The 19,528-nt window shown below is 42.4% G+C and overlaps 1 protein-coding gene across 1 annotated transcript; it reads right to left on the reverse strand.

The window, feature by feature from the left end:
* Nucleotides 1–397: 397 nt before the first annotated feature.
* Nucleotides 398–19,013, reverse strand: LOC126165634 (gamma-butyrobetaine dioxygenase-like). The gene is made up of 9 exons (XM_049920336.1): nucleotides 18,890–19,013; nucleotides 12,667–12,776; nucleotides 7,994–8,185; nucleotides 4,805–5,007; nucleotides 3,678–3,812; nucleotides 3,435–3,540; nucleotides 3,122–3,324; nucleotides 1,075–1,241; nucleotides 398–951 (listed from the first exon to the last, which is right to left on the reverse strand). Exons 2-9 carry the CDS (start codon nucleotides 12,763–12,765, stop codon nucleotides 788–790), a joined length of 1,269 nt encoding a protein of 422 aa, XP_049776293.1. The 5' UTR covers nucleotides 12,766–12,776; nucleotides 18,890–19,013; the 3' UTR covers nucleotides 398–787.
* Between the last annotated feature and the right edge of the window lie 515 nt (nucleotides 19,014–19,528).

Consider the following 19,528-nt stretch of genomic DNA (forward strand, 5'->3'; position numbering starts at 1 on the left):
TTATCTGTTCTGCTTACCAAAACATCACGGGAAACTGTGCGGTTAATTATTTGCAGTATACTCGCGTTTATCAAAATTACCTCTGATTATGATACATTTTGGTTAGGAAGCATAGGTTCATAGGAAATCATATCCTGAGGCCTCAAGGGATAGTTAACTGGAAGGGATGAGTGTGTTTTGGTCGGCTGGTAAAAACTGCAGACGGAGACTTATAAACAGACAAGTAAGCAGTCGAAGAGAGGTACTATGCAATAATTATGCTGATATGATGAGATTTGCACTTGGTAAGTGCTACATCACAACAGTCTTCGGACTGTAGGCTACATCAACAAAGATAAAATAACCACGTCCAGATTGTGGGAGGGTAAGGTAAGTGTGACAGATTTAGGCTCAACGATCAATTTCAACACACAATTTATTTTTCATATTTCTGTGAGCAAAAATAAATACTAAACAATTTTACAACAACAAAACTGTGAACCAAATGATTATGACTGAGCTACGGCTAACGCTCCACAAGCTTGAATCATGTCTTATCAGTCTTAAGTATGTAATGTAATGACAAACATGAACACATGTAGACAAAACGTTTAAATTAGTAACAATCACATACAGCGTTGTGCTGCGAAACACAAGAGACTATATTCCATCACAATCTCAGTACTTCAGGCAAATGGTAGTTCGTCCATGTACATTCCTTGCTGATGCAGTGTCACAGCTGTCTTCCAGTCAGTTCCCACGGCACGGAATTTTGTTCATATCGCAGAGAGCGAATTAAGATGTAATACTAGTATTTGATGAGACCCGCTTCCTTGCGGAGAACTCTGAGGCGAGAGAAGACTTCGTCCCAGTCGAGGAACTGGCCTATGATGTGCCTCTCGTTGCCCGGTTTGTCGTCGTAGCCGTCACGGGCGTGGATCAGCCGGATGTTGTCGAATGTCAGGATCTCTCCTGGAATCAGGACACGATATTCAGCCGGGCTGCACTACACAACACATTCTCTTTACATGTACAAATGTTCATCGGAGAAAAAATACTGTTTATGACTAGGAAGGTTTTTAGCCTAGAAAATACCTGGGCGGGTCTTGAAGCGAACTTGGTTCTTTGGGCTGTGTAACTCTTTGGTGAAGACGTCATACGCTTTATACCAGGCAACAATCTGGTCAAGAGTGGCATTGAAGTGTGAAGATCTCTGAGGTTGGCTGTAATTTATCCTCATGAACTCTCCAAACATGTCATTACTGAAAAAAAAGTAGCATTGTTAGAATAGGTGCTTATTATGGTGTTGGGTGTCAAGCTGAAAACAGACGAAACATAGGTCAGTGCCCAACTTTGAAATTTCCTACAATAATTAAAGAAAGTTAGTTTTGTGTACCACCAATATGTGCTGGTAAAACTTTATTAGCTACCAGTTACGAGCAAAACGATCATCAGACAACATAAAAATGGGTAGCAGCGAAATTTTCATCACATTAAAATCCAGAGGGGTCCAAAAAATGCATCCACTGTTTAAAAGTTCATAACTGGCAAATTAATTGACGGAGTTGTCTCATCTTTGATAGTGTAATAGTTTATAGTTCCGGCAATCACCACACAAGCGTTGTATTGCGTTGTTTTGTTTTGTCAGATGACAGTCGCCAGATAGTCAGTGTTTTGTTCTTAGTTGCACCTAGTTACTCGAGTAAGCTTGGCTGGCGCAAGGCTTACCTTTGATGAAAGGAAGTCAGTTTTGTAGTGGTATTTTAAGTACGAAAACATTAATGAGGTTCAACAGTAATGGCGAAATGAGTATCAAACAGAGCCACCGACACGTTTAACGATTCGTCGCATTCGAAACCAATTTGAAGCCGGAGGCTGTGTTAAAGATGTACACAAACAACGATCTGGACGACCTGTAACAGCTAACTCCCGTTAGTGCTACATCCCACGACTGCTACACGAAATGAACGAGGACGACCCAGAACGTAGAATGGAGCACTGCGAGTGGTTTACTAACGTGGTGCGCAACGATGAAGAGTTTGCAGACATGATTGTGTGGTCTGATGAGGCACAGTTCAAACTTAATGGTACAGTAAATCGCCACAATTGCATCTACTGGGCCGCCGAAAATCCGAACGTCCATTTAGACAAAGTCGTGAATTTGCCATGAGTAAATGTGTGGTGTGGGTTGTCTTACCGGGGCTTGATTGGGCCATTCTTCTTTGACGACACAGTTAACGGTGAGTTGTACCTTCAGAAGTTTCAGACATCCATTTTACCTGCCATCCGAGACTTGTATGGGGACGGAAGAGTTTACTTTCAACAAGATGGTGCCCCGGCCCACTACCAAAATTGTGTTAGGGTGTATCTCGACGAAAATCTGCCAGGAAGATGGATAGGCCGTAGAGGTGCTGTGGAGTATCCACCACGTTCCTCAGACCTAACTCCTCTGGACTTTTAACATTGGGGAACACATTCATATGCAAATATCCAACTGAACACGTTGCAGTCAGTAGTTCGTGCTGCAGTTCGGCGGCGTCGTTTGTGTGTGGATGTTAATGGTGACCATTTCGAACACCTACAGTGATATCTTTAAGTTGGACTTTAAGCTACACTTTCACCAAAAATGAGACAACTCCGTCAATTAGTTTGCAAGTTATGGACTTTTAAACAGAGGATACATTTTTTTGGACCCCTCTGTATTATTAGTCATTTTGCATCACTGTCGTCAAGCGTAAAATACATTTACACTGGGTGGCAAAATAAAACTGGCCCGGAAAATACTTCATCCACATTCAAAACAGGCAGACCAACTTACATCATCCACTCTAGTGCCAGATGGTATAAGTTGGGTTGCCTGTTTTAAAGCGCGTGAAATACTTCCTGGGCCAGTTTTTATTTTGCTCACCCTGTACGAGTACAATATTGAAAAATCTTACACCATTGTCTGTTTCTATGTGGAGTACATTCTGCATGCTCAAGTAAATTTCAGTTTAATTGTGGCACATGTTCTGTCAGAGTCTAACTCATGGCATCCTTCAGTAATTACGTATTCAATACAACTCTGGTGTAAAACATTTTACGAGTGTGTCGGTCATTACTGTCGCTGGTGCGCACTACACTATTCTTGTACTAGACTTACCATATGACAGGTGCCCTGTACAAGCTGTAGAAGGTCTTCCCTCCGTCCTCTCCGATGTCTGCCCACGTAACAGGGACCGTACTCAGAGCTTTGTACGCCTCTGGGTTTGTAACTTTCAGCTTTTCGCTCAGGTAATAAGCGTCAGCCAATAGGTTATCACCTCCAGCTCCCTCTGTCTGAACCAGACAGTGCAGCATGTTTATCTGAAAAGCAAAAAGGTGTTGTTCATATTACTTGTGGCATTGAGCTGTTTCTACCTACAGAATTTCAAGTACTCATTATTGTTTACTGTAGTTTGGTGTGAGTGTCTTACCCCAGGTTTGTACTCGTAGTACATAAGGTCGGTGTGCATCTCTAGCTTCTCCTTAAGATACGCCACATTTGTGGTGTTGGGTTTGTCCCTTATGTGGAACTGCACGCTGGAATTTAACGAAAATTGAATATGTGTTTGTGTATTTTATGTATTAACAATTTTTCGCTGACACAAAAACAATAAACTCTTCGAACAGAGCCAAAGCGTTATATAAAAGAGCAATAAATATGTAATGAATTTTACCCATAATGCGTCCTTCGTGGGAACATCACTTTGTCTCCCAGTTCGAGCAATGACTCTTCTGTTGGTGGTGTGTCGTACACTATTGCTACACCATATACAGCCATAGCTTCAAGCCAACCTCGAAGATGTTCCTTGCTGGAAGTCAAGAGAAGAAAATGGTGTAATAGTTATCAAATTAAGAGCAATATACTGTCAAGAACTAAAACTTTATAAATATTTGCCAGAGGCAACAGAAGAAAAATGGTTCAAATGACTCTGTGCACTATGGGACTTAACATCTGATGTCATCAGTCCCCTAGATCTTAGAACTACTTAAACCTAACTAACCTAAGGACATCACACACATCCATGCCCGAGGCAGGATTCGAACCTGCGACCGTAGCAGTCGCGCGGTTCCAGAATGAAGCGCCTATAACCGCACGGCCACACCGGCCGGTTGGTAACAAAAGAATACTGGAAATTAAGTGGACTGATGAGGTAAGAAATGAACTTCTCCGCGGGATGCGCGAGGAAAGGAATAAGTTGAAAACACCGACAAAAGGACGGGATAGGATGATTGGACACGTGGTAAGAAATCTGTGAATAGTTTCCGTAGTTAAACAGAGAGTAAAACAGTAGAGGGAAGCAGAGAATGAAAAACGTTGTAACTAATAATTGAGGACGATGAGTGTGATTGCTACTCTGAGATGAAGAGGTTGCCACACGAGAAGAAATCGTGGTAGGTCACATCAAACCAGTCAGTGAACTAATGAAAAGAAAAAAAAAAAGATGCTTGTGTAATGTTCTTCAATAGTTCTTTTAGCACGATGAATGTCTCCAAAATATGGAAAAAATGTGACTTTACATTAGTTTTTTGGGGTATGGGAAAGGAGTAAACTAATGTGCTTGCATACATTTGTAACGCATAGCTTTTCATCCGAAAGCACATACTATCGGAATATAAAGTTCTAAAATTATACACAGTTAACTACCTCAATGTGGATTCACTTCCTTGCAACAGCGAAAATAATTTACGGAGTTTACGTAATCGGAAGTCATAGAGCAGAAAGCGTGCACAGTCATGTAACGGTTTGTCAGTATTTCGTTCCGCCGCACAATATTGGCTCATTTCTTGATTTAGTTCTTACCTGTTTACAACGTCACTGTACTTGAATCTCTTGAGGATGGAGTTGTAGTTTTCGGCGTTCCAGGCAACCTTTGGGAGCCTGTAGGTCGTGTCGAGCCACTTCCTCTGGTCTTCCGGCAGTAAGCTGCGGTCTTTGAGCCACTCCAGCGTGAACTCGCTCCTGTGGCCGTCCGACCACTTCACAGCTAACTTTTCTTCGTCCGCCTGTCAAAAAGAGTAAAATACGGAGTCACACCACAAATTTCCCATGAAGTTTAGCTGTGAACATGGTTGTTTCACCTAATGAAAAGATTCCCATTTGCAATATTTGAAAAGCGTTGCTGCTCCAGACGATTAGGTATAAACACACGTAATACTGAGCGTCTGAAAATAAGTTCTAGGAAAGTGTCGTGATTACAAAAATAAAACAACGTTCATAAAGTGTCTTTTAGCTGAAGTTCATTTTCCTCATGAGAATTAATTTTTTTATTATTATTTATTTGGCAACGGCCTTGCCGCAGTGGATACACCGGTTCCCGTGAGATCACCGAAGTTAGGCGCTGTCGGGCGTGGTCGGCACTTGGATGGCTGACCATCCAGGCCGCCGTGCGCTGCACTCAGCCTCGTGATGCCAATTGAGGAGCTACTCGACCGAATAGTAGCGGCTTCGGTCAAGAATACCATCATCACGACCGGGAGAGCGGTGTGCTGACCCCACGCCCCTCCTATACGCATCCTCCACCGAGGATGACACGGCGGTCGGATGGTCCCGGTAGGCCACTCGTGGCCTGACGACGGAGTGCTTTATTATTATTATTATTTATTTATTTATTCGAATAGGAGTTTACAGCGCACGTTAAAACAATATTTCAATTCTGGCTGCACACAGTCTTCTTCCTCTTCGCCCACATTCGTTTCATGTGTTCCGATCTCTGCTGCACGAACTTTTTGAAGCAGAGATCTTTCTTTTTCGTTACTGATGTTTAATCTTGGTGTCACATGACAGAGCCCTCTATTTGTATCAGTTTCTGGTATTCTGGAATGTAATGTTCATCTTATTTGGTCTTACCTCGACAATGCCCTTCACACTATCGTTTATGCTTAGCAACTCAACCAAATGTTTGAAGGAGCTGACTTACTTTGTCATGTTTTGATTTACGGGTAATTTCAGTGAACGATTTTTAATGTTTGTTATAAATTCAATCTCTGGGAAAGAAATTTCTAAACTGACTTTTCCTATACAAAACAAAAAAAGTTTTGCATCATCCCTATTACCAGAACTTCTGAAGATAGGCGTCGACTGTGGATGTTGTATCACAGACACAGTCCCTTTGACTGTTCAGAGATGTCACTAGACCCGCCCAAAGACGTCAACAACCATACATGAGCAGCGCCTATTAGATGGAGGGGTCCGACAGCCGATCAGTGCCAGTCATTCCACCAGGAAGAAGGTACGCGGCTCGTGTTGTCTGTAGTTCAACCATGAGCAGACGGTCAATGCCGCGGTTCGATCGCGTCCGCATTGCTGTTTTGTGCCAGGAAGGGTTCTCAGCAAGGGCAGTGTCCAGGCGTCTCGGAGTGAACCAAAGCGATGTTCTTCGGACATGGAAGAGATACAGAGAGACAGAAACTGTCGATGACATACCTCGCTCAGGCCGCTCAAGGGGTACTACTGCAGTGAATGACCGCTGCCTACGGATTATGGCTCCGGGACTGCTACGGTCGCAGGTTCGAATCCTGCCTCGGGCATGGGTGTGTGTGATGTCCTTAGGTTAGTTAGGTTTAAGTAGTTCTAAGTTCTAGGGGACTTATGACCTAAGATGTTGAGTCCCATAGTGCTCAGAGCCATTTGAACCATTTTTTTTTTATTATGGCTCGAAGGAAGCCTGACATCAACGCCACTATGTTGAATAATGCTTTTCGTGCAGCCACAGGACGTCGTGTTACGACTCAAACTGTGCGCAATAGGCTGCATGATGCGAAACTTCATCTTTGCAACCACGACACCATGCAGCGCGGTACAGAAGGGCTCAACAACTTGCTGAATGGACCGCTCAGGATTGACACCACGTTCTCTTCAACGATGAGTGCCGCATATGCTCTCAACCAGACAATCGTCAGAGACATGTTCGGAGGCAACCAGGTGAGGCCGGACGCCTTAGACACACTGTCCAGCGACTGCAGAAAGAGGTTCCCTCCTGTATTGGGGTGGCATTACGTGGGGTCGACGTACGCCGCTGGTGGCCATGAAAGGCGCCGTAACGGCTGTACGATACGTGAATGCCATCCTCCGACCGACAGTGCAACCATATCGGCAGCATATTTGCGAGGCATTCGTCTCCATGGGCTACAATTCGCGCCCCCATCGTGCTCATCTTGTGAATGACTTCTTTCAGGATAAGACTAGAGTGGCTAGCATGTTCCCCAGACATGAACCCCATCGAACATGCCAGGGTAGATTGAAAAAGGTTGTTTATGGACGACGTGACCCACCAACCACTCTGAGGGATCTACGCCGAATCGCCGTTGAGGAGTGGGACAATCTGGACCAACAGTGCCTTGATGAACTTGTGGATAGATACCACGACGAATACAGGCGTGCATAAATGCAAAAGGACTTGCTAGGGGTACCGGTGTGTACACCAATCTGGACCACTACCTCTGAAGGTCTCGCTGTATGATAATACCACATGCAACGTGCGGTTTTCATGAGCAATAAAATGGGGGGGGGGGGGGGAATGATGTTTATGTTGATCTCTATTCCAATTTTCTGTACCGCTTCCGGAATTCTCGGAACCGAGCTGATGCAAACTTTTTTTTGATGTGTGTATTTGGGTTTTGGCATTTCCTGGGTATCTGTTATCAAGGAAATGTCTGCGAATGCAAGGCAATCTACACAGATAATATCTTTTTGGTCCCCAGTGTGACGCCTTTCGTGTCGGATTTTCAACGATCACCTTCTCTACAGACCAGTTCAAAAGCAAAGGTTACAGTCCGCCCCCGTTATTCTTCTACTATTGAAAATTCACGTCTACATGCACGCGAGATCCATACATAACAGAGGGAGCCAAGTACTGACGAGGGGAGGGATCCATGGAGAGACGGAGGCAAGTTGTTCACTGAAATTTTTAGACACTATGCGTGCTCACATTTTTTGAATTGAGAAACGTCGCTTACTGTCGACATAGAGGATAAGGGACGGGGGACTTACCTGCACGTCGGCGGGCTTGACGCTAGTGTCCAGCTCGTCCCAGTAGATGATGCGCGACATCTGCTGGCTGTTGAAGCACTTGGGGCACTGGCAGTTGTCCCTGAGCCACATGATGGGCAGCTTGTGGTGCTCCCCAGAGGGCAGGTGTAGCGACACCAGCTCACCGTCCACAGTCGCCACGGGTTTTGGGTGCTGCAAACAACAGCATTCATTCACATTTCTACTAGTGCCGTTATCGTTGTCTCAAAATCGACTGCAAGTCATTGTAAATCACTTCAGAGGAACTTTTGGGATCACAAATTACTGCAACGAATTTACCTAGTTCGCATTGTCAGTGAATCTCTTTCCACCACTAGCTACTTTGTCCCAAAGTGTCCTGCTTACAGCGATGATGAAACCTCAGATGACTACAGTCCTACTCGACGTCAGCGAAAAGCTGACCACTAGCATCTTTCCCCCAACACGTGTACTACATACAATTAGCTGGATATCAGATATCGTTCGAAATATCAAGTAAAAGACGAAACAATAAAAATGCTCAACACCGAGCAATAAAAACTTGTCTGGCGAAGAGAGTCCCATCCCTTCATCTCGTTCCAGATGATGGAAAAAGCTGCAGGTGTAATCATTTCCTGATTGTTGGCTTACAAGACTTATAAACTGAATTGGAGTACATGTACGTGTTCGTTCACTGTATCCACACGTCCAAAGATTCCTGTTGCAGATGATGTTTGCTATCTGCTTCACTTTCCACATCTACATGCATACTCTGCAAACCATTATGGAGCGCATGCCAGGGGTTTCGGCTTTCTACCCATTCGAATTGCGTATAGAGCGAGGGAAGAATCACTGCTTAAGTGCCTCTGTAGGTGCTACAATTAGTCAAATCTTTGCGCTGCGTACGGGAGCGTATGGGCTGAAGATTACACTTAATACTCCTTCCTGAAACTTTGAAAGTAGCCTTTTAGCGTCTGCCAATTCAGCTTTTTCATCATTTACATGACATCCTCTCGTGAGGCAAACCTGCCACATACTTGCCGTCCTTCTATGTTTATGTTAAATATCTACTGCTAGTCCCATGGTGTGTGTCCCGGATACTGGAGCAATATTCAAAAATGGAAAGCACTGGTGATTCTTAAGCAGTCTCCTTTGTAGATTAACTGCATTTTTCCCGCATCCTGTCACCGATGCGATATTTGCCATCTGCCTTCTTACGAATGAGGCTATGTAACCGTTCCATTTCATACCTCTACCAACTCTTACAATCTTGGTATATATGTGAGCCGGCTGCTTCTAATTGTAATGCACTGATTTTCTTCGACACTTCTTTTCTGTGCTTCGTTAACTGCACAAGTTTACGTATGTGAACATTTAAAACAGATTGCCAGTCTTTGCATCACATTGATCTTTTCTGAAGACCTGATTAGTGCGATTATTTTCAGACAGTGCTTCATTACAGATTATTGCATCATCTGCAAAAAGGTCGAAGTTACTATAAATACTGTCTGCCATGTCATTAACATACAACATGAACAACAAGAGTCCCAATACAGTTACCTAATGCCCACCTACATTTACTTCTACTTTCCATCTTGGATTACATGCTGGGTCCTTCCTCAACCCAGTCATATATTTTGTTTGATACAGTGGAGACACGATTACACGGTCCTCAGTTACACGGATTCGCGATTATCCGGACTGTGAACCGCGAGCAAGTGTCTTTGTACTGTCTAGTCCGTGTACTATCCGTCCGCGGCCCGTGTGACAAACGAACAGCAGCAAAGGCAAGAAGATGAAACAGAAGGAAACAAAGGTGCAGAAAATCATCCAGAACCATCTCATGCAAGTGAATTTCAAGCCCTGGAAGTAAATTTCATATGGTTCTGAAAACAAACAGAATGTGATCGAGTGAGTTTACTACAGTTAAAATGAATTCGGGATGTAGAAGCAATGACGAAAAATTGTTTACATCAAGTGACAGTTACAAATATTTTAAACAAACTTTAACTACAGTCACGGTCCTATGCGACTTTCGTTAGATATTCCGTGGCTAAGGTTGCAGTATCTTAGTAATTTTAAGAAAATATGTACGGATGTCTGAAATCGTGTCTCTGACCTCTTAACAAACCTTGATTTTTGTTGTTTTGTTACGTTTGGGTTGGGGATTGGGTTGTCTGGGGAAGGAGACCAGACAGCGAGGTCATCGGTCTCATCGGATTAGGGAAGGATGGGGAAGGAAGTCGGCCGTGTCCTTTCAGAGGAACCATCCCGGCATTTTCCTGGAGTGATTTAGGGAAATCACGGAAAACCTAAATCAGGATGGCCGGACGCGGGATTGAACCGTCGTCCTCCCGAATGCGTTTTGTTAAGTTTAATTTGGTTTTCTTGTTTTGAATAAACACCTAACGTTATGTATTAACCGTAGAGAGGTAATTATATGAAAACGTATCTAAAAGATACCCATATGTAAGCGACGTACTTTTTCTTTATAGATTTAATAATACAACAATCACCGTTCTTCATATCCGTATTTTCAGTTATCCACGTGACCTACGAAAATAATTCGTCCCGTTAATCGAGTCACCGCTGTGCCCCATACAATCGTTATTTTGTTCCTATGTGTTGATGTGGTACCAAGTCAACTGCTTTGTGGAAGCCGTCTACCTGAATACCTATATCTATGGTTTTCGGAATGTCATTAAATAAATGCGTAAGTGTGTTTCCGCATGATGGATGCTTTTGGAATCCATGCTGGTTTCCATGGAGAATGTCATTCCTCTCGAGCTACTCCATTACTTTAATGAGAAATCTACGTCATTCTAAAACGTTAACAGCAGCCAGGTATGAGGGAAAACGAAATGATAGATGTTTTGACTACAGAGGAAGTGGAAGTCAAATAATGTATGGAAATCATCTACCTGATTATCTCGATCCTTGGTTTTTAGAATGTCATGTAATAAATGCGTAAGTTGGGTTTCCGCATGGTCGATGTTTCCCGAATCCATTACGTTTGCACAGAGGATATCATTCCTTTCGAGCTACTCAGTTACTTTAATGAGAAATCTACGTCTTTCTAAAACAGGTATGAACGGAAACGAAATGATAAATGTTTTCACTACAGAGACAATACACAGTGTGGAGATGTTAAAAAAATATATCATCTAAACCACCTGTTAATAGTGTAAAACACTAAGATTGACGCGTTTCGGAAGTCAAGCTTCCATCATCAGAATAATAAAAAGTAAAAGAACCTGTTAAAACTCGTTAAAATGGACGATGCACCACGCACAGTGAAATTGATAATAAAATTAAAACATCGTGGCTACTTCCCTTGTTGCAGCCGTGTCTTCCAAGGTGCATCTCCACATAGTCGTCAAAATATAAAAAACTCTAAAATGGTGTCGCCTATGGTGTTCAACATGTAACCACATGGCTCTCTCCTCTATCGTCGTAGACCGCCTGTGCGTCTTCGTTGATACCACACACCACGTAGCCAAACACGACACTGAAACGCGAGTGAGCTCACGCGCCAGTAAACAAGAAAGTCACAGAGATGTCCATACAAACAGATAACGTATAATGTTCCAAGGACCTCATGAAATGATGGTATCCTGACAATTGCTAAAAATGTAGTTACTAAAAGAAACCAGTGAAATGTTTGAAAAAGTTATTTGTATCACCAGTTAGCTGTTCATTCAGTGTCTTCTGATTATCCACGCTACGTATCGTAATTTCCAGCTGTTCTAGTAGATCCAACTTTGTGCCTTTGTCCTGTCTGTGTAAAATAACGAGATCCTGATCTATTCCCAACATGGGGTGTCCCGTTTCCCAGATATGCGTGGCTACAGCTGACTTTTCGAAATTATTAAGCCGGAAAGCATCGCTATGTTCTTTGTAACGTACTTTAAAGGACCTACCAGCTTGGCGTATATAACTTGCCTTACACGTGTTACAGTGAATTTTATAGACCCCCAGCTCTCTTATATTTATCGCTTTCCTGCTGTAAATTATTTCTTAGTTTAAATCGCAGCGTATTATTGGTCTGAAAAGCGGTATCAACTTGAATATGTTAGCCACTTTTTGCGAAATATCACCGAAGTATGATATTGTGACTCTAGTAATATTATTTGCGGTATTTTTCCTTGCATTCGCGCGCTGTTTCTGTCGTATTAATTTATTGACAACGTTTTGGTGATGTCCGTTAGCTCTGGCTAGTTGTTTCACGATGTTCAGCTCAGTCATTCTGTCTTCTTCATTCACAGCCACGACCTCTGATCCAGTATGGACAAAATCACAGTGTGGAGATATTATTGTGGCGTCACAATTAAATGGCTCAAATGGCTCTGAGCACTATGGGACACAACTACTGAGGTCATCAGTCCCCTAGACTTAGAACTACTTAAACCTAACTAACCTAAGGACATCACACACATCCATACCCGAGGCAGGATTCGAACCTGCGACCGTAGCGGTCGCGCGCTTTTCAGACTATAGCGCCTTGAACCGCTTGGCCACTCAGGCCGGCGGCATCACAATTAAAGAATTTCTTTGCATAGCTATCTCTTCAGCAGAGAAACGTGGAACAAGGAATTTAAGAGGTCCTAAAGCAGTGGGGAAGACAGGCATGTGTAAGGCTAAGCTAGTGGTGCTCCAGTCTTAAATGTTGGACGTACCTGCTGAACGGCTGCGGCAGCCTGAGTGGCCACCAGGCGGCTCTGCCTGCTCATGGGCACCACAGAACGTGAGGCGCTCACCAACAGGTTACGCAGCATCTTTCCCTTTTCTGAAAGACAGAAAGAGCAACTCGTTATAACAAGCAACAAAACAACCTCTGGACAATGTGGATTTCGCTCAGGACGATGATCGAATTCCTAAAATTATTGCTGTCGGAAATCTTTGTCAGTTGGCGAAGGCTTTTGACTGTGTGTACCAGGGCCGGCCGCGCTGTGCCAAATCTCACGCGTGCAAGTTGTGCGGGTTGCGGGCAGTGCGAGGCAAGGCGCGCCCTGTCACTGGCGTTTACACGGTTCTTCTCGGAAGCTGCCGATACAGTGCCACGTTTCATTTTGTCTTGTGGCATGACATTTTAAGTCGGTACAACTCTATCAAGTTCGGGATTAAGCGACGGGTATTGTAAATTTCCTGTTGTTGTTGTTGTTGTGGTCTTCAGTCCTGAGACTGGTTTGATGCAGCTCTCCATGCTTCTCTATCCTGTGCAAGCTTCTTCATCTCCCAGTATCTACTGCAACCTACATCCTTCTGAATCTGCTTAGTGTATTCATCTCTTGGTCTCCCTCTACGATTTTTACCCTCCACACTGCCCTCCAATGCTAAATTTGTGATCCCTTAATGCCTCAAAACATGTCCTACCAACCGATCCCTTCTTCTAGTCAAGTTGTGCCACAAACTTCTCTTCTCCCCAATCCTATTCAATACCTCCTCATTAGTTACGTGACCTACCCACCTTATCTTCAGCATTCTTCTGTAGCACCACATTTCGAAAGCTTCTATTCTCTTCTTGTCCAAACTATTTATCGTCCATGTTTCACTTCCATACATGGCTACACTCCATACAAATACTTTCAGAAACGACTTCCTGACACTTAAATCTATACTCGATGTTAACAAATTCCTCTTCTTGAGAAACGCTTTCCTTGCCATTGCCAGTCTACATTTTATATCCTCTCTACTTCGACCGTCATCAGTTATTTTGCTCCCCAAATAGCAAAACTCCTTTACTACTTTAAGTGTCTCATTTCCTAATCTAATTCCCTCAGCATCGCCCGACTTAATCTGACTACATTCCATTATCCTCGTTTTGCTTTTGTTAATGTTCATCTTATATCCTCCTTTCAAGACACTGTCCATTCCGTTCAACTGCTCTTCCAAGTCCTTTGCTGTCTCTGACAGAATTACAATGTCATCGGCGAACCTCAAAGTTTTTACTTCTTCTCCATGAATTTTAATACCTACTCCGAATTTTTCTTTTGTTTCCTTTACTGCTTGCTCAATATACAGATTGAATAACATCCTATGAAACGATATTACAATACTGTGCAGAAAGAACTGAAAGTTAATTGGCAATGAAAACCACAAAATTTACAACGATCGACAGGCGGGATTCATTATTCTCTACCTCAAGAAGCGCTTTTTGCAAAATTTGCAGTCATGGAGCACGTGGAGCGGCTGGTGATACGAACAGAATAGTTCTGAAGTCGCAGTTGCTACAGTTGTCGATAGAACTGAACGAAGACAATGGAGCTTTTACATATTATTGCAAAGCACGTTGGTCAAGAGGCATGCTTGGATCGATTTTTCGAATTTTCGATTTAAAACTTACTATCGTTGAATTTATGAAGGAAAAAGGAGTGCAGGAACGAAAATTAGAACATCTGGAACCGATTGCAAAAAAAAAATGGCTCTGAGCACTATGGGACTTAACATCTGAGGTCATCAGTCCCCTAGAACTTAGAACTACTTAAACCTAACTAACCTAAGGACATCACACACATCCATGCCCGAGGCAGGATGCGAACCTGCGACCGTAGCAGTCGCGCGGTTCCGGACTGAAGCGCTTAGAACCGCTCGGCCACCGCGGCCGGCAACCGATTGCAGACCTCGCATTTCAAGTGGACGTAACTGCATACCACCTACAGTAGGGCACTGAAAGGAGAGAAACAACTTGTTTCTGATTTGTTGGGGACACATATAAAGAGAAAATCGCGTTTTAGAAGGGACACGTTCTGACAAACACAGTCCAGTTCCCTGAGTTCACTGACGTTAAAAGAAAATGCGAGGTTTGAAGAACACTTTGGGGTCTTGAAAAATTTACATGTTTAGTTTTCTACTCGTTTTGAGGACACTGCCAACCTTACATCTGTTTCTGAGACCGTTTGCCATTTCATTTGAAAGCGACATTGTGTATGTGCAGATGTGACTCACTGACCTGCAAGGTAAGTCCTAGTTTAAAGACAAATTCCTTTAACGTTAACGCTGTGCGGCATGTTTACATTGCTTTTCTCGGGTAGAGTTTCCACGTCTCCATAATGATATGATCAGCATATGTGTGTTAAAGACGTTTTTTCGATTATGAAACTAAATAATTCACGATTATGCGGCGTCTTGAGCGCGAAAATTTATGAAATTGTTTGCGCCTGTCCGTATGTCGGCAGTTTGTACCAGATAAAAATTATGTGGCTTCACTGTGCTAAAAAAAAGTTAAATAACACTGAAAATACGTTCTGCTTTTTCTGTGTGTTGTTGAAAACTATGAAATATCAAACCGAGTCCTGCGCAATGCGTCTGCATGGCCATTTAAATGCGGCCCGTTCGTAGTTTCTTCCTCACGCTCAGATTGGTGTTGCGGTGCAGAAATCGTGACCCAGCCCGGCTGCGCTCTATGGCATTCGTGTCACGGCACGGCCTGTGGGCGGAATTCTTGGCCACTCCTGGTGTAAACCATGATGTGCACATTCAAAAGTTAAACATTGTGGGAAAGTAGAAGTGCGTTCGTCGTTTTTATCTTATAAGCATGACAGAAAGCTTGGTTTAGCAGTTTGTACAGAAACCAGATGGCAGTTCTAAGAGTCGAGGGGCATGAAAGGGAAGCAGTGGTTGGGAAAGGAGTAAGACAGGGTTGTAGCCTCTCCCCGATGTTATTCAATCTGTATATTGAGCAAGCAGTAAAGGAAACAAAAGAAAAATTCGGAGTAGGTATTAAAATTCATGGAGAAGAAGTAAAAACTTTGAGGTTCGCCGATGACATTGTAATTCTGTCAGAGACAGCAAAGGACTTGGAAGAGCAGTTGAACGGAATGGACAGTGTCTTGAAAGGAGGATATACGATGAACATCAACAAAAGCAAAACGAGGATAATGGAATGTAGTCAAATTAAGTCGGGTGATGCTGAGGGAATTAGATTAGGAAATGAGACACTTAAAGTAGTAAAGGAGTTTTGCTATTTAGGGGGTAAAATAACCGATGATGGTCGAAGTAGAGAGGATATAAAATGTAGACTGGCAGTGGCAAGGAAAGCGTTTCTCAAGAAGAGGAATTTGTTAACATCGAGTATAGATTTAAGTGTCAGAAAGTCGTTTCTGAAAGTATTTGTATGGAGTGTAGCCATGTATGGAAGTGAAACATGGACGATAACTAGTTTGGACAAGAAGAGAATAGAAGCTTTCGAAATGTGGTGCTACAGAAGAATGCTGAAGATAAGGTGGGTAGATCACATAACTAATGAGGAGGTATTGAATAGGATTGGGGAGAAGAGAAGTTTGTGGCACAACTTGACTAGAAGAAGGGATCGGTTGGTAGGACATGTTTTGAGGCATCAAGGGATCACAAATTTAGCATTGGAGGGCAGTGTGGAGGGTAAAAATCGTAGAGGGAGACCAAGAGATGAATACACTAAGCAGATTCAGAAGGATGTAGGTTGCAGTAGATACTGGGAGATGAAGAAGCTTGCACAGGATAGAGTAGCATGGAGAGCTGCATCAAACCAGTCTCAGGACTGAAGACCACAACAACAACAACAACATGTCCATCACATACCGATTAACACTCATAATTTTGAAACATCAAGACAAAGTGTTCTGCTGGGTTCTATTTTGGATCCAGAATTGCTCACAAACCTGTAGATGCTAATTTTGACTGTTTTACAGATGGTACACGAATAGCAACGACTCATAGTGAAAAGGCAACAAAATATTCGATGACGTCGAACATTATTTATTATATCTCTCTGCAGAGCACATTATGAGCAATGTTATGCTAGATGAGGAAGAAACTGTAATTAAAGTAGCTGGGATAAATATAAAGAACTTTAGATAAGCTGATGATACCATACTAATGGCAGAAGTTGAAGAAGATGAAAGATCCGCTTACCGAAGTTAAAAAAAAGAAAGTGCAAAGACTGATCTAATGCTGAATGTCAAGAAAACGAAAAATTATTATCACTTCATAATATATAGGAGCAGAACAATTGAGGTAGTTTCTGTGTTCAGTTCTCACGGCTGCCAGGTTTCTGGTGATGGTGACTGAGCTACGAAATCAAGAAACGCTTGCTATTTGGCAGGAACGTAATGTTCACCCGTGACAGTGTTTTAAAGAGTAGCGACATAACTTTAACAACAAAGGATCGTATAGTAAGGGCTACAGTCTTTGCAGTTGTGATATACGGATGTGATAAGAAAGGCCGAACGGCACAGATTCCTTTGAATTGTGGTATTGTATGAAGCTCCTTAGAGTTGCATGAACCGCAAGGAGAACGAATAGGTCAGATTACAGCAAATAAAACCAGGTTGCTCCTTGAAAGATCTGATACTGAAACAAAAACTGACCCGCGATGAGCGTATTATAAGAAATCACGGGTCGGTGATAAAGACGTTAATGCTGGGTAAGATCGACAACAGAAGAAGAAAGCGGCAAAGTATGGTATGTATCGACTGAATCACAGATTTAATGGATTAGAAACTGGAAAGTCTGCGGGAGAAAATGCAGGGCAGAAAAAACTGGCGCGCTTTGGTTCGTGGGTCACGGAGAGTCGGAATCGAATAAATGAATAGAGAGAGAGAAAGAGAGAGAGATAGACTCAGTAGATGCAATCCAGTAATAATCGTAGACTTTAAAAGCTATAAAAACATTCTGTTTTAAAAATTAAATACAAGAAGTAGAAAGTGATCACGTTTTGGGACGACAGTTTGCAACCTTAATTACCAGCCCCCACCCCACAAATAATGAAGTGCATTTGTGCAGTTACGTGTACAGTACGCATGATTACTACTATAGGTGATTTAAACATGAACGAATTAGCTTAATCTGCAGTTACAGAATAATGTTCAGGGGGAAACTCAACAAATATTTTCACAATGCGTGAGTGTATTATAAAAATTCAAATTGGCGATAGTTCTAGAATATGCTGCAAAAGTCTTTAAAATGTTACATTTTGACAACTGCTTCAGAACAATTAGGTTAATTAATATCATGTGTCTTTAGCAATATTTCACTTTTCTCAAAAAATACCACAAGCATGAATGTAATGCTACGACAAAAAAAAAAAAATCTCAACGAAGACCTCAGGAGCTCAACAGCAATATACAAAGGAGTCGGATGCATTTAGCAGCATGCCAGAACTTATTAAATTTTCTAATGGGTAATGAGGTGGAGCTTAAGACTGAATTAAAGGACTTACTAACAACAGCTCCTCCTACTTCACTGAAGGGGTATCTTCATAGAAACTCTTAAAATTATAAGATTCCTAGTTTAAGCAGCAATCGGGGTTTGAGTTAACAAATTTGTAAGCCATACATGTGACTGACTGCTGCTTATATTGTAAACCTTATAATAGTACCAGACGCGTTTCTCAACATGCCAAGATGTTGTAGCATTAGTCTTAGTAAAAGTATTTTAGCTCATCTTATAATTAATATTAATAGAGCAATGCAATAATATTTTGCAATAGGAAGCGTTTACTGAAGCTTTTGAAATGTGATGATACAGAAGAATACTGAAGATTAGGTGGGTAGGTAGAATAATTAATGTCTATGTTCCGAATCGAAATGGGGAAAAAAACTTGTGCCACAATATGAATAAAAGAAGGGATCGTTTGACACGACACACCCTGGAATCAAGGAATTGTCAGTTTAGTAATGGAGGATATGCTAGCAATAAAAATTGTGAGCGATACCAACGCTTGAATACAGCAAGCAAATTCTAATGGACGTAGGTTGCGGTGGTTGAGATTAAGAGGATTGCACAGGTCCGAATAGCGAAGAGAGACCTGTATCAAATCAGTTTTCGGGCTGAAGACAAGTTTACAATTGGTTGTTACGAAAAATGTAAAATAGCGTACAACTAATGGAATACAAGCGAAACTGATAATAGACTGACACTTACTTGTGGTTGCGTCGGGAGAGAGTGAAAGAGTACAAGCACTCGAGAAGGCTGACCCGAAGTATGGGCTGTGTCAGGCTACTGACTGTATCCACCTAGAATGTGGCCGCGGTTTATATACGCTATGTCGCACATCGTAAAATCCCCGCGAACTAGCTCCGCGTGCGTCTTATCAGCACGCCTTTGCCCCGTCGCATGACCTGTAAGGCCTCTGTTTGACAACAACAGTGAAACGTGACGCCGGTCACCCAGGGGGGAAGGTTAAAAAAGTCCTTTGCATAGCTCCACAATATTTCGATGTCTATTCGCTCGGTAGCTTATCAAGCTGCCACGTCACTCACCTTGTATCCAGGTTAGTTAGTTAGTTAATTAGTTCCATGTTCCGTTCATTATTTTGCACAGTACATTTTAATGATGTGGAACGAGTCATTTTACATTCACATTGCTCTTTAATTTGTATATACGGTTACATTCCGAACATTAAGTTTTTTGTCCAAAAAGAAAAAAGATATTCAAATGTTGTGAGTAAGTCCTAACAACCGCCTTTTATACATTACAGGAATAGAAATTCTTCTACGGAATAGAAGGAGTTGTCAAGGAGAAACTTTCTGTTTGTTTTGAAATTTTACTTTGCTGTCTGTC

Source organism: Schistocerca cancellata, chromosome 1 (assembly GCF_023864275.1).
Source record: "Schistocerca cancellata isolate TAMUIC-IGC-003103 chromosome 1, iqSchCanc2.1, whole genome shotgun sequence".
Lineage (NCBI taxonomy): Eukaryota > Metazoa > Arthropoda > Insecta > Orthoptera > Acrididae > Schistocerca > Schistocerca cancellata.

What these genes read in the sequence shown, in the direction of transcription:
- LOC126165634 (XM_049920336.1), bottom strand. Translation starts at nt 12,765, where the DNA reads ATGCTGCGTAACCTGTTGGTGAGCGCCTCACGTTCTGTGGTGCCCATG. An exon ending in TCAAGCCCGCCGACGTGCAG is followed by an intron (nt 5,008 to 7,993) that starts GTAAGTCCCCCG and finishes TCTTTTTGACAG; the next exon opens with GCGGACGAAGAAAAGTTAGC. An exon ending in TCGCTTCAAGACCCGCCCAG is followed by an intron (nt 952 to 1,074) that starts GTATTTTCTAGG and finishes TCCTGATTCCAG; the next exon opens with GAGAGATCCTGACATTCGAC.